At 40.3% G+C, this 25,550-nt stretch overlaps 1 protein-coding gene across 2 annotated transcripts; it reads right to left on the bottom strand.

Moving 5' to 3' along the window:
- Window positions 1-24,849, bottom strand: LOC138750785 (probable G-protein coupled receptor 139). 2 transcript variants are annotated; one of them, XR_011349503.1, is made up of 2 exons: window positions 24,452-24,849; window positions 1-127 (listed from the first exon to the last, which is right to left on the bottom strand). XR_011349503.1 is itself a non-coding variant. In XM_069912926.1 (2 exons), the coding sequence occupies exons 1-2, from the start codon at window positions 24,519-24,521 to the stop codon at window positions 4,551-4,553; spliced, it is 786 nt and encodes a 261-aa protein (XP_069769027.1). In that variant the 5' UTR covers window positions 24,522-24,849; the 3' UTR covers window positions 3,873-4,550. The 2 variants fall into 2 exon arrangements, 1 of the variants encoding a protein (XP_069769027.1); XM_069912926.1 differs by lacking the exon at window positions 1-127 and adding an exon at window positions 3,873-5,266.
- Between the last annotated feature and the right edge of the window lie 701 nt (window positions 24,850-25,550).

Here is a 25,550-nt window from a genome sequence, read left to right as displayed (position 1 = left end):
ATATACAATCGACTTGATCATCATCGTCGATATCAATCAACTGCAAAGACTCCAACTCTTTCTTTCCATTCTTCACCTCTGAAAGCTTCACAAGTGGCTGATTCATCAAATCCTGATGACCTATTGTCTGGCAAAGAATTAACAAAAGTTAAAGCATCGTAATCATTTTCAAAAAACTGAGCTTGATAATTCCCGTAAAAACCCTTCAATACTGCCGGATACCTTCTTCCATTATACAGCTTTAGCTGAATTAAATTCTTTACGTCATTTGATTATATCATGACTTAAATCAGCATTAAAAAACACCCTATTAACCTTAACCATTAAAGGGCTCAGATTTTTCCAGGCATTTTGCACAGCGAGACACAAAATCATCCCACGGTCCTGATACCTAGGAAAAAATATTTCCTTATCACTCGGTGTACTCTATTTAATTCCAAACAGTCCAGAAATGCCTCAACCCCCAACACCTCAGGAATCCATTTCTGAAAAAACTTTACTGCTTCTGGTAGCCCCACGGTTTTAATATTGTTTATGTCAACTCTGATACTCCAACGAATCTATCTTCTTCAACAGCTCCCTCTTTTGAATTTCCCAACCAGTAAAAGAATCCTCAGTGTGATCCATTCTTTCCTTATACTGATCCACCTGATCTTTACAGTCAAAAAAAGCTTCTTCAATCTTCTTAAATTTATCTTGCACATTATCAACAGCCTTCAAACATTTATTAACATCCATTTTTTACTGACGAGACATCTGTTTTTCACGGTTGAAATTTCACCACATATGTCATTAATTTTCCCTTTGATTTCAACAAATTGCTCATTAACAGCAGCAAAATCTTGATTCAATTGCAAAGCCAAATTTTTCAACTGTTTGGCAATGTCCATTAAAACTGGATTTGTAGCTTCAGCTCCAACAGATGCAGATGTTAAAACTTGAGGCCTAACTTCCATTAGTCTCGCTGCCTCCGTAAGTAGTTCTTCTTCCTCTTCACCTGGCTCTGGACCACTTGACTTCAGGTCTGGGACCCCCCCCATCCCTCGCCGCTGGGCTGACCTCATCGGGGCGGCAAAGGCCGTGTCCTGCCACAGCCCAAGCCCAGTCTAATAACATGACTGGCTCATCCGCAGCACACATGTGAGCGTCACCAGACAAGTCGCTGTGCACGGCCAGGTCATTGGCCACATACATGCACCCACTACTGTGCATGTCGCTGCGTGCCTCTGGCCCGCCAACCGTGCATTGGTCTCTGTGCATGCTCAGAAAATAAGACAGGAGCACCAGGAACGTCGGCACCATCTTGGAGATCAGGATGCAAGGTAGGCGCCGGCGTTATGTTTAACCTGCTGGAGGAAGTCCTCTGAGGCTTGGACATCACTTCACTTGACTCCTGAGGCTCCTTTTGGAAGGTAGGGCAAGGTTCTTCTTCACTTTCAGCTCATTTAAATGTCGTTTTCTTCACTAGTTATCTTTTTATTTTCTTCATTGCTGCTATAGTCAATGTTTAATCAACTTCTTAACACTTTTTAAAAATTTTGTCAAACATTTATAAGTCGGGGAGAGGAGTTTTCTAACGTCTTTTTCCTATGCCATCTTGCCACACCCACCTCAGGAACCAATTGTGATATTTACTGACAATCCTCTGGTGTTTTTGAATAAAATGAAGAACAAAAACAGAAGATTGTTAAACTGGAGTTTAATATTACAAGAATACAATTTGCAAATTATTCATATCAGGGGTTCAATTAATGGCAGATTTTTTGACAAGATGTTAAAATTGATTCTGTATTAAAAATACTCTCAACATCGTTACTTTAGTTCAGTTATAACTGAATTTTAACTCAAGAGTTAAAATTCCTTTAAAGGGGGAAGGTGCGACAGAATATTTAGGAATATTTTTGAGAGATATATTAAGAAAAGTTAGAGTATGTTACATACACACACTTTAAAACAGATCTTATTTGAAGTACTGGAGAATTTCATATTTACAGAAACTGTGAAGAATGCCTATGGGTGGGTGTTAATTGAACTGCTGTTGTGGAAATAAATGAACTATTGTCTTTAAAAACAAAAGCTCAGACATGCTATCTGCTGAGCATCACTGCCTGGTACCAACTATCAGGACAAGAATTAACCCGAGAGGGTTGTTAACTCGACCTGCGACATCACAGGCACCAGACTTCACTCCATCAAGGACATCTACTGAGTCGATGTCTTAAAAAAGCAGCCTTATCCTTAAAGACTCCCACCCAGGCCATGCCCTCTTCACTCTGATACCATCACGAAAAAGGTACAGGAGCCTATAGTTGAGCACTCAATGGCACAAGGGCAGCTTCTTCCCCGCTGCCATTAGATTCTTGAATGATCAATGAACCACAGACACTGCCTGACTTTCCATGCACTGTTATTTTTATTTTTTATAGTAATGTTGTAAGATGGTTATAATACGAATGCTGCCATAAAACACCAAATTTCATGTTTGTGACAATGAAAAATTGATGTGTGTGAAGGAATATAATTATATAAAAAGAAAGGGGAGGGCAATAGGTCAGAGATTGGTAGATAGATAGATAGATAAATAGAGAGATAGAGAGAGAGAGAATTCACTTAATTAGTGGCAGATAGATAAAGTTCACTTAACTATTGACCTAATGTGAACACTCAACCTCCCCTCACTTGTCAGGAAGGCACAACCATAAAATATTTGCAGGAATGTACCCTTGTCTCAAATTATTGAGATAGGAGAAATTAGATGGGCAGGTTTTTTTTCATGGACTGCAGTGTGACAGTATAGGCGTGAAATTAAGAGGGCACAGCCTTCCTTCCCATGACAGCATTCTGAACCCACAGATTATAATTGAAGGTAAGATAGGGAAAATGTAATGGGGTAAAATGTGAAGCCTGCAGATGCTGGTATTGGAGTAAAAACACTCAGAAATGTTGTAAGAACTCAGCCAGTATCACAGTATCCAAAGGATACATTGGAGCTGGCTGCTACAAGCTATGGCTCTGTGGAGCCTATAGTGCAGGAGAGGTTCTAACTGTGTGCAGGTCAGTTCAGAAAGAATGACATGAACCCCAGTTGGGTGGAGTTAACACTGAGCTTTATTGGGCTCACAGCCCTGCTTTTATTCTCAAGATGAGGGGCATGGTCAAAACCCTCTCAGCACTGACTAGTGTGTTTGTGATCCGCTTTCCCTGATAGGCCAGTTAAGCTCTTTTGGTTGTGGCCAATTGGAGGCAGTGCTGTGGGCCTTGTGCAGCCTGCTGGATCGTTGCATTCGTCCTTCATTTTGTGAGGCCCCATAGGGGAGCTGCGAAGGGCTGCCACAATATTACTGACATTTTGAGCCTGAACCCTACTTAAAGGAATAAGCAAAAAACAGGAAGGCATTAGATCAAATACTATCAACTGGCTGGGGAAGGAGTCCAGACCAACAAAAGGTGCCAATTGCAAATGATAAGAGGAGAGGTGGACTTTGACACTGTTAAAGGAGACAGAGGGAAAAGGTAAGAGGGAGAGAGAGAGAGAGAGAGAGAGGAAAGGCGATGGAGGAAGTTGAGGGGGGGAAACATAAACCAGAAAAGTTGATGTTAATGCCATTTGGTTGGAGGGGGCCCAGACAGAAGATGCAATGTTTTTATAGATGACACTTCTCAGCTCCAAATATTTCGCAATCTCAAAAGATGTCATCTTCCAAGAGAAGTAAAGCCTCGATATTCCAAATTGTATCTTATTCACCCAAATAAATCAAACTTCATAATTGCAGCTGTAAATAGCTTTAATTTTTCATTGATCAAAGAGAATAAACATTTTCATAGCTTCGCACTTCATAAAGAGCATATTGTAAATGTTAATGAGACTCAACTTCAAACAAATATAAACAAACAAATATGATGATAAATGATTAATAATGAATAATAATGATTAATTCAAAGAAAAGTTTCTGGAGTGCTCACATCTCTTCCGTGGTCATTCCAAGAATGAGAACACACTCCTGGTCCACTAGGATATGACTACACTGTTATATTCTTAAAGGGAAAGACATAAAACATCCACAAATCATAAACACAAGGTTTGAACCTCTACAGTTTTTCCTCTTGTCAGACTAGCAGTGCATGGGACCATAGAACTGGTACTTGAGGGCAATAGTATATGGAAGTAGGGTAGGCAAATGTGGACAGCCATGTGGTTTGGAAAGTTTTGTGGGTGTAGGCTAGGTACAGAGACATTGAACAGACAGCGTTGTTGCATGAACGAGTTTGAATGAAGAAACTGTTTCCCTGCTGTATGTCAATTATTCAATGTGAATAAAACTCGGAATGTTTGGGAACATTTAGTTTAAAACTCATGCAAGTTTCAATGTGATTTACGCAGCTTCCCCGCTAATGTAAACAGAAAAGCAGCGCCCTGTTTCAGCTGCTCCCTGAATTTCCGCTGTGTCAGTGTGTAGATGCATGTGTTGGTGCACATACTGAGCATTTGCAAGATATATCCGAACTCCTGCAGTATATACATCGGCGTATTCAAATAGTGGTCTGTGTAACTATAGTTGACCATTTGCCAGTTCGTGGAATATACGAGAGGGAATCCACAACAATGTGAAATTGGCAGACAGACAGAACAACAAAACCAAGGACCTTCTCCTGTGTTTAATCTCCGGGTCCTCCTGTTTCTCACTGCCTTTCCGAAGTTCTCTGCGAACTTTATTTGCCCTTACGATGTGTCTGATGGTCAATCCATTGAACAAAAAAATTAAACCGATCGGTAACAACGGTGTAAAGATGCTGTCAAATATCTCGAATGCTTTCCACGCTGGTGAAGTGAAGTATTCAGCCTTCAACTCGCAATTCCACGGCACGCCGACAATTATGATCTTGGGCTCCATCATAAAATAAAACGGGACGCACCTGGCGCCGCTCACTGCGACCACAGTGACCGTAACAACGGCTGCCGTTCTCTCCCTGCAGTATCGTTCGCGCAGCTTCTGGCAACTGATCGCAATAAAACGATCGAATGTGAAACTCACTGTCAGCCAAACAGAGCAGTCGATGGTTGCAGACCCCAGTACACTTGTGACAGCGCAGACCGGGGTCATGTGCAGGAACCTCGTATAGGTATAGAGGTAATTAATCTGCTCCAATACAACAACCACTACAACCACCATCAGATCTGCCGTGGCCATTCCTACCAGGTAGCGGGTGATGCATTTCGAGAGTCCGCACTTTCCGCGGGACACGATCACAATCCCCATGATATTGACTGCGAGGAAGAAAAGAGAGTTAGTTCTGTGAGAGATGAGTACAACTGATATAAAAATATGAAAATGAAGAAACTAAAATTGATACATGGGTAGATGAATAAAGCCAGTATGAACAGGATAAGACATGGATATTAGAATGCAGGAAGCAGAATCAGTCTGAGTAAGATAAGAATCTCCTTAGACAGAATCAGCATGTTCACTGTATGAATGAGATAAGGATAGACAATAGATAATAGAATGTAGGAAGTAGAGTTAGTCTGAATGAGATAAGGGTCTTCTAGCCCCAGATAGAATTAGCAGGTTTGCATATGTAATTAGTAAGCCTTAGACAGTATTAGCCAGTTCTACATATGAAGGGGACACAGCCCTGAGGGTCGGGAAGGTGTAAATTAGAACAAGGACAGGTTTGTGAATAAGGACAATGAAGATAATGACATGATGAGACACCGACAGGATACCCCCTGGTCCTCCAAGAGCACAGAAACAGCACGTAGGCAGGCAGGATTGCCTAATGCCAAACCTCTCCAGGAGGCAGAAGAATGTAAGGGGGAGGGTTTTCCTATACTGAAATGAACTGTATAAAAGTTGGGTGAGCCCCAGTGTATGTGTGTATTCCCAGGGTAAGGGGAAGCACCCAACTTGGCATTGTTGTATAATAAATGTTCTTTGTTCTCAATTTTTGTCTCGAGCAATTTCTGTGAAGGTACTTCTGTTTCTAACAAATGGGGGCTCGTCCGGGATCCCACTCCCTCCACTGACAAAGTGCCCGACGACGGGGGTAGGTGCACCCCAGCTGATTCAGCTGGACTCACGGACGAAGGGTGACTGGTCAGTGGATGAAGCGAGTGATATCCGAGAAGAGGCATTGAGAACAAACAACGAGAGGACATTAAGGAAGCGCGCTAGAACTAGCTACTGGACCTCGGTAAGAGAAATTTTACTTACCTGTTAATATGGGAGGTGTGAATAGTAGGGAAGAGAATCCTGGTGAAGGATGTGAGAATCAGATAACCAAGCAAAGCCCGTTGGGATTAATGTTATCTGATTGGGGCGCGGGGAGAACCCGTGGAAAGGACAAACTGACCATGGTCAGGTATTGTTGTCTGGAATGGGTTAAAAGCCCGATTAAAGGGAGCTCTGTATACTGGCCAAAGCTCGGATCCGAGGATGACTGGATGTGTCAAGCATTGAACATCTGGCTCTATCAAAACCAAAGAGATAATATTGAGAGCAGGGAATATGCAGCCTGCTGGCTCAGGGGATCGTTTGATCAACTGGTTTTGAATGAAAAATAATGCAAGGACAAGAGAGATGAGGAACCTTTTGTCCCTGAACCACAAGGATGGGATGTGTTACATTCCCTTCCTCCACCTTATGTTCCTCCTATGCCGGCTCCTATCTTTCCCCCCCTCCTATGCTCCACCCTTCTGCACCTTCCCCTCCTCCCCCACAGCTAGAGAAAAGAGAAGAAAATAGGAGTGGTATGATGACCCGTTCACGAAGCACTCGATTACCACCTCTATTGACAAGAAAGAGAGGCGACTTTAATTCAGAAGTGTGAGACCCTCCAGGAACAAAGGGCAGAACCCTTTGATTCATTTCCCAGGGAGCAGGAACCTAGACCTAATAAGCCAGAAACTAACTGGATGAGACCTCTGCGGGAAGTTCCCGTGGGAGAGGGTCTCGGTTTCGTAAATGTACCCCTGACCAGTACAGAGGTGCGTAACTTTAAGAAAGATTAGATCAATTTTTGGGACCAAATGCATAGACCTGGGATGAGCTAACATCTTTCTTTAAAACACTGTTTACTTTGGATGAGCGTGGAATGATTCGCCAGGCAGGGATTAGAGTCTGGGATAAGGAACACCAAGGGAGACCAGAGGCGATACCCAGAGAAGCTAAATTTCCCCTGGCAAAACCAAATTGGGATAAGAATACTAATGATGGTTGCACATTAATGGAAGAATATAGGGTTAATTTGATAAAAGGAATCAAGGAATCTGTTCCAAAGGGACAGAATTTTAAGAAAGCATTTGAGGTTCCCCAAGGTCCCGAGGAGACCCCCTCTGCATTTCTGAATAGATTGCGTACGGCCATACAGCAATATAGGGGTCTGGGCATAGAATCCCCAGCAGGTGAACAACTAGTATTAACAGGTTTCATTACAAACTCATCCCCAGACATCAGAAGGAAATTACAGAAAACTGAGAATTGGCATGAGCAAGGAATAACCCAGCTTCTACAGATCGCACAAAAAGCATTTGTCCAGAGGTCTGAGGATAAGCAGAAAGGAAAGGCTAAGATTTTGATGCAGGCAGTCAAGGGAGTAGTGGAGGAACAACAAGGAAAGGGTAGGGACTGTGTGCCAGCTTCTGGACATTGGGAGAAGTGCCGGGAGTGGGAGAGTAAAGAACAGAGATAATTTCAAATCACAACTTCTCACTTCAGTCACTGACCAATAGTAATTAAAATTCATGCTGAAATGTAAATGTCATAAATGATCATTTATCAATACTGTAGAATGAGCGAATTTAACTACCAGTTAATTTCATTTTATGAAATAAATTGTATTCAAACATGATTTTGCACAGGGAGTATGTGAGAGTTGAACGATGTTATAACATTTGCAGGGAGAAATGTTCGTGCTAATAGGGTGAGTTCTATACGTCTTATTTTTAAGTGTATGTAAGATAAAGAAAGGATCTGATGTGTAAAGTTGCTGGATCAGCCAGTTGAAGGGGGAGTGTGCATGTCCCTTTAAGCGCATTGTGGCACTTGAAACTGACGCTTCAGGCTCCTGTCTTGCAGTTAGCAGTATGGAGCCCTATCAATAGATTTAGTAAATTTCTTCTACACATTCAGCAGTCAAGGTCCGTGAGTTTACAGATCGCCCACCTCTGGAGAATAAAGAAACCTCTGGGGATTCCAATAAGTTAATGATTGATTTCTCTGGTGCATTTTCCTCCGGAGTGAAATTAATGCCTCAGCACAATTTCTCTGTATTGCCGCTGTAATTTAGTTCATGATAACTTCCCCCATTCATCAGGTTTATATTTAAATCCGGTCGTGCAGAAGTTACATTGTAAATAATCACGGAGGTAAACACTGCGCGACTGGATTTAGCTTAAGGCAGAAATAAACCTGCGAACTGGTCTATGGTGGTGTGTGAGTACTGCAATAGGTGGAATATGATGTAAATTGGTGGCATAGTTCAGAACAATTGGGTGCATAGGAATAATAATATAATTAATAGCTCACAGATCTTGTACCAGATGCTATTCAGTATGTCTCGGCTTAACGACTGCAAAATTGGCATGTTACAGAGTGATTGGCATGGCACCAATATTTCTTGATTCAATAATGACTCCACAAACTCCAGGATTCATGCAGCAGAACTTTAAGTGGAATATAATAGAAACTAGCCTGTACTTAAATGCTTCATAAGATCATCTTTTAAATGTTTTTTTGGTGCCGGTTTTACAGACTGTTTTAAATAAGGCCAGCTCCTGTGAGCTGTGGCGCAAGGCATTTAATGTTTACAATTACAATAGCGATGCTAAATAATCGTCAAATTCGTTGCCGTCGGCAGTGACAAAGATATGTCTTATTCCCACTCGGCTATTTTAAAGAAAAATTCATTTAGAATAGAGTAAATTTCACTCGCCGAATCATTATGGCTAATTGTGTACTTAAGGCAGAACTAAAGGTTGAATATGTTTCATGTTCTCTCGCAGGGGCTCTTGTGCTGCAATGTCTGTTATGTACTCACTCTAACAAATTGCAGGTTGGTTGCCCCATACAGACAAGCAGCTTCAACTGTGTTTTAATAAGGTCTAATATATTCAAAACCCATGGAAATATGGTTTGTGTTTCTTTTTACAATAATTCTAAATATAACATTTACACTAACACAAAGAAAAGTCAGATTGTTATGGTAAATGGTATCTTGCCCCAGAACGATTTTGGAAACTATTGTTAAAAAAAAAACAGATAAGGCATTAAATTGCAGCTATTCACTTTTAATTAGCATTTCACCAAGTAAACAGGATCGTGAACTAATAAATCCTGGGAATACATTGGCAGTTAATTAAGACAGAAGGGTTTATTAGTTCCAAACCCACCCCTGGAGTATCCTATTCATTCTATTAAACCGGGTGATTGGGTTTATGTCAAAGCATGGCAAGATAACCAACTAAAACCTGTATGGGATGGCCGCTATTGTGTACTTTTGATTACAGACACTGCCGTGCGAATGAAAGAAAAAGGCTGGAGCCACATCCAACAAATTAAACCAGCTACCTAATAAGCCAGAAATAACAACATTGATAATCTACCCTCCACCTGGCGTGCAGTCCTTCATCCTTCTGATCTCAAAGTTACACTATGCCAGGATAAAGTGCCATAATGTTGTTTTTACCATTTACTGTATTGTTTACTTGTTGCTTCCCAATTTCTGGGACATCACTTAATTACTCACAATGTATTAAGTCCTCCCGGAATAGGGGCAGCAGAGGTGACATTTTTTTTTCCTTTAGAATGTAGACAAGGCATAGATATAATGTATAGTCATAATGGGATATGGGTTAACAAGGGATTCCAACACGGACCAGGGGAATTCAACAGCTTTAATGGAGTAGATTTAATTTGTATTTTAGCCTACACAGGTATTAAAGACAGGAGTTTTAAAGGGACAGCACAAAGGAGATGGTGGGATAAAGACAGACAGAATAGTAGTCAGGATGGTACATGTGGCAGAGATAGAGTTAATACATATGCTAATGTACACAGACAGGCTTGGACTCACAAGTTCAATGATACTTATGCTAATGTTAGCAGACAAGCTGCAACACACAGGTTAAACGATAAGAAACAACCCTCCCCAGCTTGGTCTCTTCTCAAACATCCTTTGGGTCCCTCAGGCATTCAGAATGACAAGCACCATCTCGTTAAGGGGAGTTCCAGTTGTAAATGACAAGAGCTGCTACAGAACACCACAGCTGCTTGGCATTTAAATCATTTAATCAGACTCCAGACAGCCTTGGACATCATCAAATGGAGAGCAATGGCCCTGAATTTAGGGGCTGAAGAAAAACGACAGATACGAGCCACACTTCAACAAAACTGCCTGGCTCTCGATTACTCGTTGGCTGCTGAAGGCAGCGTTTGTGAAAGACTGATTAAGGACAATGCTCACAACGGTCAGGCGGATAAAGACACTTCTTCAGGAGTTCGAAAATCTTCCCATGATCAGGTACAGACTTGGCAACCTTGGTCCGGTGGGGGATGGACTAGACTTTTATTGGTAACTGGAGTCTGATACCCACAAGCTGGACTCGCTATTCTGACCATTATGGTGCTCCCCTGCCTAAAGACTTGTGTTCACTTTTTAATCCATCGACCCCCTCGTCAGAACACTATCACCCAAAGAATGTATGTTTCCCAACTTCTATCTGATGACACTGAGACTGCAGTTCGTTTACTGACCAGCTGGGAAAAAGACCAAGATACAAATAATACATTTTCAGTTAAGAGATCAGTAATACTGATCTAAAAGAAAAGTGAGGATTGTGACAGATGAGTACAACTGATATAAAAATATGAAAATGAAGAAACTAAAATTGATACATGGGTAGATGAATAAAGCCAGTATGAACAGGATAAGACATGGATATTAGAATGCAGGAAGCAGAATCAGTCTGAGTAAGATAAGAATCTCCTAGCCTTTCGACAGAATCAGCAAGTTCACTGTATGAATGAGATAAGGATAGACAATAGATAATAGAATGTAGGAAGTAGAATTAGTCTGAATAAGATAAGGGTCTTCTAGCCCCAGATAGAATTAGCAGGTTTGCATATGTAATTAGTAAGCCTTAGACAGTATTAGCCAGTTCTACATATGAAGGGGACACAGCCCTGAGGGTCGGGAAGGTGTAAATTAGAACAAGGACAGGTTTGTGAATAAGGACAATGAGGATAATGACATGATGAGACACCGACAGGATACCCCCTGGTCCTTCGAGTGCACAGAGACAGCACGTAGGCAGGCAGGATTGCCTAATGCCAAACCTCTCCAGGAGGCAGATGAATGTAAGGGGGAGGGTTTTCCTATACTGAAATGAACTGTATAAAAGTTGGGTGAGCCCCAGTATGTGTGTGTATTCCCAGGGTAAGGGGAAGCACCCAACTTTGCATTGTTGTATAATAAATGTTCTTCATTCTCAATTTTTGTCTCGAGCAATTACTGAGAAGGTACTTCTGTTTCTAACAGTTCCAACTGCGCCAAACTTCATCTGCATTTCCTAATTGACATCCGGTGAGATCATTGAATGTTCCACTGCCATCAGACGACATGGTTCTTGCCCCAGCGATCGGCGGCCAGGTTCGAATCCTCACGGTTGTTACTTCTCCCCGTGACTGCGGGTTTCCCCGGGGGTGCCAGATTCTTCCCACCATTCACAACCTACTGGGGTTTGGAGGTCAATTGGGCGGCGCGGGCTGTTGTCTCCATTTAAAAATATAATAATAAATAAAAACAAATGGCCACCCAGCGCCTTTATCCCAGGGCAAACACCAGGGACACCCGTGCAAAATGACGGGAGGGGAATTTAGGGGTAGTTTTAAAAAAACCACGGTGAGTTGAGGGTGCCTGGAATGCCTTACCAGGGATGGTGGTGGTGGCTGGAACATTAGGGCATTTATCGCAGATAGGTCCGTGGATTAAAGTAGAGATTTACGGGGTAGGGAGGCTTCAGAACTTATCATGGAAGTTATTAAATAAATCGACACAACATCGATTGCCAAAGGGCCTTTACTGTGCTGTGGTGTTCTATGTTCTATGGTGTATGTCAGAGTTTTTTTTTTCTTTAGGCAGACAACATGGTAACAGGCCCTCTCAGCAAACAAGCCCAATTATACCCAATTGATCTCCCCCCCCTCCCCCCCCCCCGGTTTTAGAGCGTTGGAGGAAACCTGAACCCCATGTAGACACGGAGAATGTATAAACTCCTGACAGCCCAGAGATTGAGCTGCTTGCGCAGTAACGGCACTGGGCCAGTCACCCTGCCAACCGTGCTCAATGGTCCGGGTACACAGACGTGGTGTTGCAGAATGGAAATTCCTACTGTGAGAAACAGAAGTACCTTCACAGAATTTGCTCGAGACAAAAATTGAGAACAAAGAACATTTATTATACAACAATACAAAGTTGGGTGCTTCCCCTTACCCTGGGAATACACACACATACTTTTATACAGTTCATTTCAGTGTAGAGGTACCCTCCCCCCCCCCCCCCAACATTCTTCTGCCTCCTGGATAAGTTTGGCATTAGGCAATCCTGTCTGCCCACGTGCTGTTTCTGTGAAACTTGGAGGACCAGGGGGTATCCTGTCGATGTTCCATCATGTCATTGTCCTTATTCACCTGCCTTTGTCCTTATTCACACCTTCCCAACCCTCAGGGCTTACTAACTCTTATATGCAGAACTTGCTAATTCTGTCAAAGGCTTACTAATTACATATGTGGAACTTGCTGACTCTCTCTAAGGCTACCCTTATCTTATTCAGACTAACTTTACTTCCTACATTCTATTATCTACCCTTATCCTATTCATACTACTGGCTTTATTCATTACACATATTTTCATATTAGTTTTACTCATCTCTCACACTACCATCCTAACTCCATGACTGCGCTCCAGCTGTGAGCCTGGGGAACACCTGCAGCCGACCTTCGAGCACTTTACAGAGTCCAGGGCAGACAGTTACGGAGTCCGGAGGACCCCAAAAACCAGCAGCAATAGATATGCACCACAACACATCAAAAGTAGTTTTTAATTATATTTGAACAGGAAAACAGAATTGAACTTTAACTTATTACATAACCTACCTAACTACTTAATAGTTAGCCCTCTTAACCCTCTAATACGAAATGCAGGTGTGTGTGATGTATATTTAAGATTAGAAAAGTTATTTGGATCACATTCCATTTTCACTGGTTGCAGGCCATTCTTGTACTGTGCACAAAAGTTAGCATTAACAACGTTTACCATTCTTTGGTGCTTAACAGGCAAATGGTTACCACTCAGGTGGGTTCTTGCTGGTTTTCAGAGAGAGATTCCTTTTCCAGGGCATCCGCAACTGATTCCTTCTCAATCAGTCTTGCTGACGAAACTCGCCCCCTTCAGGGTTCTCCAGATGATTCTCTTTCTTTCAGGTCACCGTTCAGACCGCTAATCTCCTTCTTTGACCAAGCAGCCTTCCAGACAGCTTGTCCTTCTGGAACTGATTTTTGTGTCTCCTCTCTCTGTTTCACCCCCTCCCTCTCTGAGAGCAAAACTCTTCTCCTCTGCCTGCAAATAGCACATGTTCTCCCAGGCAAGCTGCTGTCATATATGTGGCCTCCTGCAAAAAGCATTTTGCAAAAGTCCTGCAAATATTCTGTGTTTTAAAATGTGTGTGTGCAAGCTGTACTAACAATTCCTCCCAAACCACCTCCAAATACTCTGTCACAAGAACTGAAATATTCCTTCTTCTCTCAGTTAAAGGCACACACCAGTAACCCTTCAACAAATCCAACTTAGTAAAAAATTTAGCTCTCCCAATTTTATCAATACAGTCATCTATTCTCAGAATAGGATAAGCATCTGCTTTAGTTGCGTAATTTTTCAAAATAATTATTTATAGTTTTTGAGGTGCACCAACAGTCAAAACATAGATTTCTTCAGAGCAAAATCCATATAAAATTGATTCTATGTTCTCATCAAACTCCTACATTTTTGTCTATATACTTCTGGAACCAACTCATAAGCTTTCAATACTGCTTGTTTAACAGTATCATAATTTGTCACTTGCTCTGTAGTCAAACTACGGTATGCAATTTGTGCTTTTCCCTTCAATACACTTTGAAGCATTAGAGGCCATTTTTCTTTTGGCCATCTTGAGCTCTCAGCAACCTTTTCAAAAAGCTGAAAATAAGTATCTTATTCTCTCTCATCAAAAGGAAGAACTAGATTTACCTCTCTGCTAGCCAAAAACCTCTTCCCGGGAGCTACAGCCTCAGTTCTCTTACCTCCCTCCATCTCAATTTTTATCCTCTCTAATCGATACAGTCTTTCCCTTTCAATCTTTTTCAAATCATATTTTCTTTGTCTTTCAGCTACCTCTAACTCATATCTCCTCTGTTTTTCAGCCTCTTCTCTTTTCTTTCCAGCCTATTTTCTTTGCATTTCAGCTTGGTCTGCCTCATACTGTCTCTGTTTCTCAGCCTCCAACAGCTCGTTTTTTCTCTTTCTTCTTCCATCCTCAATTTCTCCATTTCCAATTGCAATTCCAATTCCAATCTATCCTCTGGAAACTCTTCTAAGTCTTTCTCGACAAATTTACCATCACCTATATAATATCTCACTATTATACTCCGTATTTGTACTTTCCTCATCCAATGCTTTGCTTCAGTCAGTTTTAATTCGTTAGAAATAACCATCAATTCCCCTTTTCTCTTGGTCTGCAGCTCTGCAGGTGATGGTTGTGACAAAAATTTACCAACATCCATTGCTGCTGTTTTTCCACACACAAGCTTTCAATTAGTTTCGAAAAAAACCAATTGACTAATAACCCACAAAAAACGTGTTAAAATCTGAAAAAGACGAGCCCCATAAAATGTTACAAGTCCAAAGAACCCCAAAACCCAGCAGCAATAGATATTCACCACGACAAATGGTTACTTAAACAAAAGTTGTTTTTAATTATCTTTAAACATAAAAACAGAATCAAACTTTAACTTATCTCTATTTTTGATTTACTTAACAAGCCATCTTAACCCCCTTCTAATTCTGAGGACACGTGTATGTAATGTGTGTGTAAATTTAAGAAAGCTCTTTGGTTCACAGTTCAATCTCACTTCTCAATCTTCCAAGTTCTCTGGTTGCAGGTAATTCTTACACTGGGCACAGAATTTAACATATATAAAGTTCACCAGGCTTTGGTGCTTGAAAGATAAATGGTTACTGCTCAGGAAGGTTCTTGTAGGTTTTGTAGAGAGATATTTGTGGTTCCAGGATTTCCACAATTGCTGATGAAGCTTGCCCCATCAAGGTTCTCCAGATGATTACCTCTATCTTTCAGGCTATCCTTTCTGTTCCTCTTATTCCAAGAGAAACAGTAGACAGCTCATTTCCTCCTTTTGCATGAACCAGAAGTGTAGGCCATCCTCCACTGAAGCTTCTGTTTCAATTCCAACAGCTTCTGCTTCAGTTTCAACAAGCTTCTCTGCTTGTTACAGTTTTCAGTGACCCATACACTGACTGAGACCACTTGCTTTACCCTTCTCTCTCTCTCTCTCTTTCTCTCTCTGACAAAAAACTCCTCCTTTTCCATCAAACAATAGAAGTCAGTCTTCTGGTTCATCGGCTGTTTTTAGGTAAACAAGAACCCATTAGTGACCTTTCTGTGATCACTCCAAAACTCTGCAAAGAGCTATCAATAGACATCATGTCTTCTGCTTGATGCTTTAAAGACAATAGTCCATTTATTTCCACAGCTTCTGTAAAATCACTGAATATGAATTCTGCAGTATTTTCAAATAAGATCTGTTTTAAAGAGTGTTTATGTAATCAAATCTATCATTTCCAATTTCTCTCCCAAAAAATATTCCTAAATATTCTGTCACAGGCTAGCACCTAACCTTCCAGCAGAGCATCAGGTACCGCAGCCTCAAGGAACAAATATACTCGAGCAAGGAGCTACGGGTGTCGCAGCTCATGCTCAAATGACAATGACCAATCCTATGGAAAGGGCTGACGACATTCAAGCTCGCCAGAACACACAATATAAGGATCTTCCCAAAAGGAGAGTATTTCAAAAAAGTTCAACCCTGTGAGTCGATCCTTGAGATATCAACCATTGAGGTCCTTTCATGGTGATGGAGAACAAGCAACAAGTCAAGGATCTCCACAAATGCCATCACTTACTACCCAAGGATTCTCACCAAGACCATCACTTACAACTCAAGGTCCTTCACCTATGGCACCAGTTCAAGGTCCATTTTCTCCATTCACCCTAAGGCAACCAGTTGCAAGCCATGGTGGAGAAGACAATATAATATGTATAGAAAAACAAAATAAAATCTCTGCTCTGTTAGCACAACAACAAGATTTATATATTTACCCAAGAGGGAAATTACAGTTTTTATTGGAGATCCATTACAATATTTGACATTCATGAAATCTTTTGAACATCACATTGAAAGTAATACTAGAAATACCAAAGATCGTCTCTATTATCTGAAACAGTAAACTGGAGGACAGGTGGAGGAGTTAGTCAAATGTTGACAATATATGAATTCATAGCAAGATTTTAAAATGGCAAAATCATTATGGCGATGAACATTAAATGGCAAGGGCCCACATAAAATCAGAGGATGCAAAGGCTTGACAAGCATATTCACTCTTTCTGAGAGGATGTTGAAACACAATGTTTACATTTGCAAGAGCTGAATTTGCTTATTTGTCGATTATTATAAACAAATTGTCTTATAAGCTGAAGGATTTATGGAAAACCAAAGTTGCAGAACTTAAGATGCTTCCTGGAAGGGACGCCACTTTTGAGGATGTTGTACAATTTTGGAATGACGTGCATGTTAACACTATACCAATATTTGGAAATATTAAGAATATTTCAGTAGTTCATAAAGATGTAAAGAAGTCTAAGTTATTGTCTCAACAGAAACCAAAGGGAAGTACCTTTGTTACTGCTGTGTCAGATCCAAGCACAGGGAAGAACAAGGAAACAAAGGAGAAGGAAGATCAGACGGTAGAGGAAACCTGTTTTTATTGAAAAGATGAGCATGTTTTATAAAGATGTTCACGATTGGAGAGAAAGTTGCATGACAAGAAATTAACCGTTTTAAAGAAAAATGGAAATTGTTTTGGCTACTTGTGTAAAGGGCACATCAACAAAACTTGTAGCAAGCGATTCATTTGTGATATACACAGTTTAAAACATCCCAAGTTACTGTAGACTCAATGAAGTAAACTTGAGAAGGAAGTCAAACAATCTGAATCCAAGACTAACCAGACAGTCAGAGAGGATGCTTCAGCTTTGGTTGAGACAAACAGTCTTACTGGGGCCGGTGACAAAGCCATCTCAATAGTTCCTGTGCAGGTTAAAGCCAAAAAAGGGAGCTTCATACTGAAGACTTGTGCATTTCTTGATCCAGGAAGTACTGCATTATTTTGTACTGTTGAATTAATGAATGAACTTAACATTCATGGAAAAAATATCACAGATCTTATGAAGACATTGAATGAAGAAAAGAACATTGAAACTAATATCGTTTCAGGTTTAGAGATTGCTGGATTGAATAGCAATGAATTTTGCGATCTTCCAAGTGTATATACTCAGAAGACTATGCCTTTGAATAAGGATAATATTTCATATCAGGATGATATCAAACAGTGGCCTCATATAAAAGATGTTTGCTTACTTAAGATTTATGTCAAGATTGAGATGTTAATTGGATTAGATGTACCAAAAGCTCTCAAATCTTTTGAAGGAATAAGGAGTCAAAATGATGGACAAAATGTTGTGAGAATGTTGTTTGGATGGATGATTAATGGACCATTAGGAGGAAAAATGAATAATGATCAGAAGTCATCGAATGTTAATGTCAACAGAATTTCAGTTTTGAAACTTATGATCTGTGGGAACAACCATTTAAAATCAAATTTCCTGAATGTCTCACAGATATTCAAGAACCTTCAAAGAAGGACAAGCAGTTTCTGGATTTAGTTTCAAATTCTGTGAAACATGTTGATGGTCATTACTGTTTAGCATTACCTTGGAAGAAAAGAGAAATTAGTATTCCAGATAATAAAAGAATTGCAGAACAGCATATGCTGAATTTGAAGAGAAAATTCAAGAGAAATCCTTCCTTTCATTTGGAATATACGAATGTCATGTTGGGCCTGATAGCCAAGTTATGTAGAAAAGGTATAGGAAGATGTCTTGGAACATAAATATGGTAGAAAATGGTATTTACATCAGCATGAAGTTAAACATCTACAGAAGGAGAAACTATGCATTGTATTTGATGGTGCAGCATCATTTCAAGGAGTTTCATTGAATTCTCAACTTCTACAAGGTCCAGACCTAACCGGAACTTTAATAGGTGTTCTGATAAGATTTTGTAATGAGCCTGTTGTAATTGCTACAGATTTGAAATGATCATTCATCAATGTTTTGGATTGTTATTGTGGTCTTATGGGGATGACAGTAAAGGCATGATTGAATACAGAATGACAGGTCATTTATTTGGAGCAACTTAATGCCAGAAGAAGTGAAACATCCAATTATATTAGGAATTTCATATTTATGATTTAATTGTTTGATATGTACATGAGGAAACAGGTCATGGTGATTGTAATCATGTATTAACAGAATTACATCAGAAATACTGGATTTTGGTGCTTCAGCGTTGATCAAAACATTTATATCAAAATGTGTAACTTGTCTATGTGCAAATGCTAAACCTGTACAACAACAAATGGCAGATTTGCCACAGGACAGTGTTTCACCTAATGAACCCCCTTTTGCAGATTTATTTTGGAAAAGATGGACTAAAGAATATCTTTCATTATTATAAGAATGAAAAAAATGGTCTTGAGCTAAGCACAATTTTGTGTGCGGAGACATTGTAATTATCATGGACAATTCTTCACCAAGAAATGCTTGGTTGGTGGGGAAAATCATGGATACAGTTCCAGACAAGAAATGTTACATTCAGCAAATGTGGAATAAAACCAAGACGGGTTACTTAAATCAACCTATTACAAAATCTGTCTTTTACAGGAACCTGAAAGTTTTGTTTCTAATCTTATACTAACTATATTTATTTGTGTATCTGTACAGTAATTATTATATATGAGCCATTAATGTCCATTTTAATAATTAGAGGCCAAAATGTAAAGTGGAAAACCTTGTGTTTTTAACTCTTGGTTAAATTTGTGCCTATCCCTTTAAAATACTATTGTTTGCAGTGTTTCCATAGTGACTAGGTGCTGATTAATGGCTGCTCATTATTCTAGAGGATGCATGAAAGATTTTTCTTTGAATTGTGTTTCTCTTTAAATTTTTTTATCTATATTGTTATGAATCTCTTTAAAGTTTGAGCTTCTTTATATGCATTTTATATCTCTAACATTAGAAATGCTTTGTTATTCATTGTTAAGAAAGTGTTAATGTGAAGTTATGCAAAATGTTTGGCTGTTTTATCAACTACTTAAAGCAGCAGTCACAGAGTTGGATTTATTAACGAGATCGATATTTGAAATATCATAGCTCATGCTTTTGAAAGTTGATATTTTTAAAATAGGATACATTAAAATAAGGAAAGTCTTGTCTACATCTGGCTTCCCTGCGTGGCCTGCTATTAGTGATAGATCCAGCGCTTTTTCTCCCCATCATCTTCCGTGACATGTTTTCTTCAATATTTTTGAGCGTGGCTCGAGGTTCCAGCGGATTTCATCTTTACCATATGAAAATCCTGAGATCGCAGGACTGGGCCCATGACAGCGGCACCTATGTATGGTAACGCCTTGAGGGTTTCCAGACTCCAGGGAATCAGAAGACTGACACAGCAGACCAGAAACAGGAAAGACACACCCAGTTTGAGAAGGAGAGGCAAAGGAAATGACTCACGGGACAGTGCACACAGCACTGGCACAGGGAGGAGCTCTGCGGCTGAAGAACACACAGGCGGCAGGCTGTTGGCGACTCATGGAGAGCAATCCACATTGCTACTGGCAACTGCAGTCGAGAGATTCACATGGGCTCCGGACTGCTGAAGAATGGTTATGGGAACCAGATACGAGAGGGTGCGAGGGCACTAAGGACTTCCTGATGGTGCAGGAGGTTTGGATCTGCAGCTCATGTTCCCAATGATTTGGACTGGATTCGATGTGGCTGCAGAGGTTATGGGATCACTGGAGGTCAATCAACGACACTGAGTGATTTGGGGAGGGGGGATTTGCTTCCTCTGACAGTAACGGTTGTCGGGATATTTGTGCCTACACCTAGACTGAAGGAAGTTTTGTGTAATATCACATGTTTTGTTTTATAGCCTGACAATAAAAGCAGCTTTAATCTTTAGCAATGACGTATTTGAGAAGTGGAATCATAATTCACAATTGGACCCGACAGAAGCCCAAGGAAGGACAAACGAGGAGACCCCCCACTTTATGGTGAGAATCAAAGAGAACTTTGATTTCTACCTGATAGTTCTTGTGATGTTGGAACCAAAGGGTTAAGTAATCATGGAAAATATGCCTACGTACTATTCATTATGTATTCATTAATCCATTACTATGTAACAATTTACTATTTACTTCAATTATAAGGTGTAAGGGAAATATTAATGCAATTAAGTAACAGCCACAGTATGTAGAAAAGTTGGCTGATTATAGTATGTGTAGAATTTGCTGCCTCCAAATACAAAGAGAGAGAATACTTTCTTCCCCAAGGTTACACTAAAACAACAGAATGTTCTGGCCTTGGGGATTAAGATAGGAGTGCAACACCATAGATAATTGCAGAGCAGAAAATTGCTTGAGAAAAATTTTATGCAAGGAGCCTATCAAAGAAAGCCAACTTTTGTTCAGTGTAACAATGTTGATCTATATAAACAGAAGAGACTGGACAGTAAGAGTCAGTCTTGGGGAATAGCTCACTGAGCAGGTGACCTATGAACTAACGACTGGACCAGAGTTCTGTTAAGCTTTATTCTTGTGCTATGAAATAAACTTATTGTGAAACCGAATACCTTCTCTTATCACTTCATTCAACGAGCACGCTGGACTCAGTTGACACATAGACCAAATTGAGGGGAGGGTAAAGCCAGAGTCCGACAGTGACCTGTATGTTGCGCATAAACTAAAAATGATTTCGAAGCTGCCACAGTTGTTGCTGTAAAGTTTTAACTCTCTTTATCGCCAAGAATATGTACGAATAGTGAAGGGGAAGTGAGAGCAGGTAAAAATGACAGAACAACATCAGTATCAGCAAGGATTTCACTCCAACCTTCGGATTGGCACCGTTAGTGTGGTGGTCAGAGCAGCACCAGTGGCCCTGATCGAATCCGGTGCTCTCTGTGGGGACTTTGTCTGTTCTCCCCATTTCTGTGTGGGTTTCATCTGGGTGCCCCAGTTTCCTCGCACCCTTAAAAATGCACCAGGGGATGTGGGTCATTTGGGGTATTTGGGCAGCATGTGCTCGTGGCCCGGAAAAGCCTGTTACCTGTATGTCGAATTTTACAATTATATGCAGAACGCAACATTTAAACTATTGCAACACATGAAAGTGTCAAACAAAATATCAATGGCATGAAGCTTCAATATTCTGGAAACTGTATTCAAAGAAATTGCATATTTCTCTTTCATTCTTTGAAACGATATAAAATACCCAGCCTCAGAACAATTTTCTACCAATCTAATTCCTTTCTGTTCCCACAATTACAAAAACTGATTAAAGGGAAAAAGCTTATTTTGAAATAAAGACGATTTAGTCAAGATTTTACTTTCCGTACCTATAATTTCATTTTTCTTAGTCCACAATTCCATTAAGTGTTTCAACACTTGTAAATTATAACTGTGTAACAGTTGAGAATTCCATTTATAAATAAAGTGATCCATTCTCTTCTCATTAATCTGAGACAATTCAATCTTGGCCCAAACCAAATATTTATGCACTTCAAACATCCTATTAACAAATTTCGACTGCGCTGATTCATAATAATTCTGAAAAGGAGGAAGTTGCAATTCTCCTAAAGCACATTTCTAGGTCAATTTCTGCAACGACACCCTCACCATTTAACCTTTCCATAGGAATGTCCTCACCACAACATTGAAATATTTAAAGAATTTTTGAGGAACCCTTCAAAGAATAGATTGGAAAAGATATTGAATATGGGGAATTCAATATACATTTTCACATGATTAACACGTCCTGTCAACGTTATTGGTAAATCTTTCCACCGATTTAAATCATATTTAATTTTAGACAACAAAGTTAAGTAATTCAATTCATATAAATGATTATAATTATCATCTCTTATAATACAAAAATATTTAATCTGATCAGACCACTTAAATTTCGCAATATGCCTACAAAATGCATAAAGTGCATCCGTCATTTATAATGTGATCCACATCCGCCAAAGGCATAATTTCACTCTTATCCTAATTAACCTGATATCCCAATATTTCATTGTACTTGCAAACTCCCTAAAAATTTCAAGGGTTGTGTTAAATATATCAAAACACCATCTGCTAATAAATTTATTTTACACTCATCTGGTTTCACCTTAATACCTTTAATATTACCATTTTGTCTAATTAACTGAGCCAAAGGTTCAATGACCAATGCAAATCGAGCTGGTGACAAAGGACAGCCCTGACTAGTCGACCTAATTAATACAAACAAAGTAGATACCTGTCCATTTGTCACAACTCTAGGGAAGGATTTTTATAGAAAGCCTTAATCCACCCAATAAAAAGAGGCCCAAATGTAAACGTTTCCAAAAATTTAAACAAAAAACCCCATTCCACTCTATGAAAGGCCTTCTCTGCATCAAGAGCAATTACCATATGAAATTTCTTCAAACACTTTGTTTTCTTATCATCTGGATAGAGCTTTATTGTTGGATAACTTTGGCCATACGTTATGGTTGCCTTGATGGTCTAGATTTGAAAGTTTACTTACTGAAGGTGGTAAGAGAGGATTTATATCTGAGATGTATGCCTTATTACAGCATAAAATGCTTAAGATGGATATCTATAAATCTAAGTTAAAATGGGAAAAAAGATTTATCTTCATCTATTTCTCAGGATGACTGGATGTGAGGATAGTATGACTAAATTAGTAAATGTAAGATATAGATTGGTCCATTATAATTTTATACATCAGTTATATTTAACTCCTAAGAAGTTAAGGAAATAGAAGTTTGTTTCTTCTGATTTATGTTTTAGGTGCCATAAGCAAGTTGGCTCTTTTTTGCATTCAACTTGGTTGTGAAAAAGAGTGAAACGTTTTTGGAATAGAATTAAGGAACTTTTAGAAACTTTATTAAATTTAAAATTTCACTTGATCCTATGGTATTTTTATCAGGTTATATTAAGAAATTGAGTTTGGAATTAAAATTAGATAAATCACAAATTGTTTTCTTGAGTTTGGCTTTAGCAGTGGCTTGAAAATGTTTGGCAATTGGAAAATGAGGCTGGTTTGAGTATTCAACGGTGGCATTCGCAAATGAGGTCTTGCATACCGTTGGAAAAGATCGTGTATAATATACATAATAATAATTATTTTTTGTTAAAGTTTGGAGGCCGTATATGAGATATAATTTGTAATAGTTTCTTTTTCCCACAATTGATGGGGTTGCACTAAACGATAGCGATAATAGAAGGTTGTTATGTAAATTGGCCAATGGCCACCGTGACAGAGGTGCACCAAAGAAGAGGTACAAGGACTGCCTAAGGTAATCTCTTGGTGCCTGCCCCATTGACCACCGCCAGTGGGCTGATATCGCCTCAAACCGTGCATCTTGGCGCCTCACAGTTTGGCGGGCAGCAACCTCCTTTGAAGAAGACCGCAGAGCCCACCTCACTGACAAAAGACAAAGGAGGAAAAACCCAACACCCAATCCCAACCCACCAATTTTCCCCTGCAACCGCTTCAACCATGTCTGCCTGTCCCGCATCGGACTTGTCAGCCACAAACGAGCCTGCAGCTGACGTGGACATTTACCCCTCCATAAATCTTCGTCTGCGAAGCCAAGCCAAAGAAAATGTAAATTGATCTCCACTTTTACTTTCTTTTCTTTGGGGTAGTTTAGCGGAAGGCTGGGAGGGGGACTATATTATGTATTTATATATAATTTGATTGTATTCAGATTTATAAATAAAATTTCCCCCCCCCACCAAAAAAAAAACCCCATTCTGAAAACGGTGCTCAAGGTGCTGGGTGTGAAGACATTGCAGCAGATAGAGGGAGATGGGTCAGCGCGGCGGCAGGTGAGGCTGTTGCAGCCACCGTGGTTTGGATGGTTTGTCTGCGTGGGTTTCCTCCGGATGGTCCGCCCAAACGTAGATTCATTCCACCGTGCTGCAAAAAGACATTGTCACCAGATTAGAATCTTACCGGGGATGCCGAGCGCTGCCAGAACCGGATAGTAAATGCGAACGATGTAGAAAATCGCTGGATACCCCATCTCCCGTGCGCACAACCTTCCAGCTGCTCACACGCCTCCCTTTAAGGAGTGAGACGAATTCCCCTGAGACAACCACTGAACAAAGAGTTCCACGGGGGATCCTTCTCTTCCCGTCCGATGAACTGTGATCGTCAAGGGGTATTAGCTTCAACCTTTCCTATGGAGAATGTTGGGAAGTGTGTGGAGCTGCTTAATTCCTATTGGACTTGCTATGACTAATTTTTAATTGCCAGTCCTCCAATTAGGTCACATTAAGCACACACTTGAGTTTCGTGGCTGAATGAATGTTCACGTCTTTCTGGAAGGGAGAATGTCACGCCGACTTTGCAAAAATCACAGGCGATAGGAATGAGCAGAAGACACTTTTACTCTATTGACAAATGTTTAATGACGCCAACACTTGCCTACAAGGACAGATCGCTCCAGCAGGGGACCAGGCTCTCCCGACCATCTACTCCACGACGAAAAATTCTCCCGCCTCGTCCCATCTACCTGTACCCGGACTGTCGCACTCGAATCCCCGCCTCTCTGTGTGTCTCTCTCTAAAATTCTCTTCAGTGTTCAAATGGAACTAGCATTTATTTCTTCCGCTACAAGCTCATTTCGGACTCTCACGACCCTCTGAGATGAAGATCCCGCCCGTCACGAAGTTTCGCTTAAAACTTTCGCCGTTAGGTTGTCCATTTTTTCCTGTCTCTCACGGACGGGCTCGGAGAAAAAGCCCGCCTGCTTTAACTCATCGAGGTTTTATCAAATTTCCCCCGATTCTCCGACGCTCCGGGGCAAATGATCTCATCTATTGAACCTTCACCGAATCTCACCTGCTCAATTCTCGGCCACATGGTTGTCAATATTCTCTGCACAAATGACTCCAGGGTTCTCGGGGCTTGGATTTAGGAAGACGAATGTGCCAAAAGTTCTTGTTACGGCCCAGCCTACGTACAACACCACTTTCAATAAAGTATATATTTGTTATTTCAGATTCCTCACCATTTACCTTTACGTTCTACCCTGGATTTTTAATTTTTT

The sequence above is a fragment of the Narcine bancroftii genome, unplaced genomic scaffold (assembly GCF_036971445.1).
Source record: "Narcine bancroftii isolate sNarBan1 unplaced genomic scaffold, sNarBan1.hap1 Scaffold_266, whole genome shotgun sequence".
NCBI classification, from domain to species: Eukaryota; Metazoa; Chordata; class Chondrichthyes; order Torpediniformes; family Narcinidae; genus Narcine; species Narcine bancroftii.
This window is presented reverse-complemented; position numbering and strand designations above follow the sequence as displayed.

Excerpts from the sequence above, each read along its gene's own strand:
- LOC138750785 (XM_069912926.1), bottom strand. The coding sequence starts at position 24,521 with ATGGGGTATCCAGCGATTTTCTACATCGTTCGCATTTACTATCCGGTT. Across the intron at positions 5,267-24,451 it reads GGCAGCGCTCGGCATCCCCG|TCAATATCATGGGGATTGTG; the intron begins GTAAGATTCTAA and ends TCTTCCTCGCAG.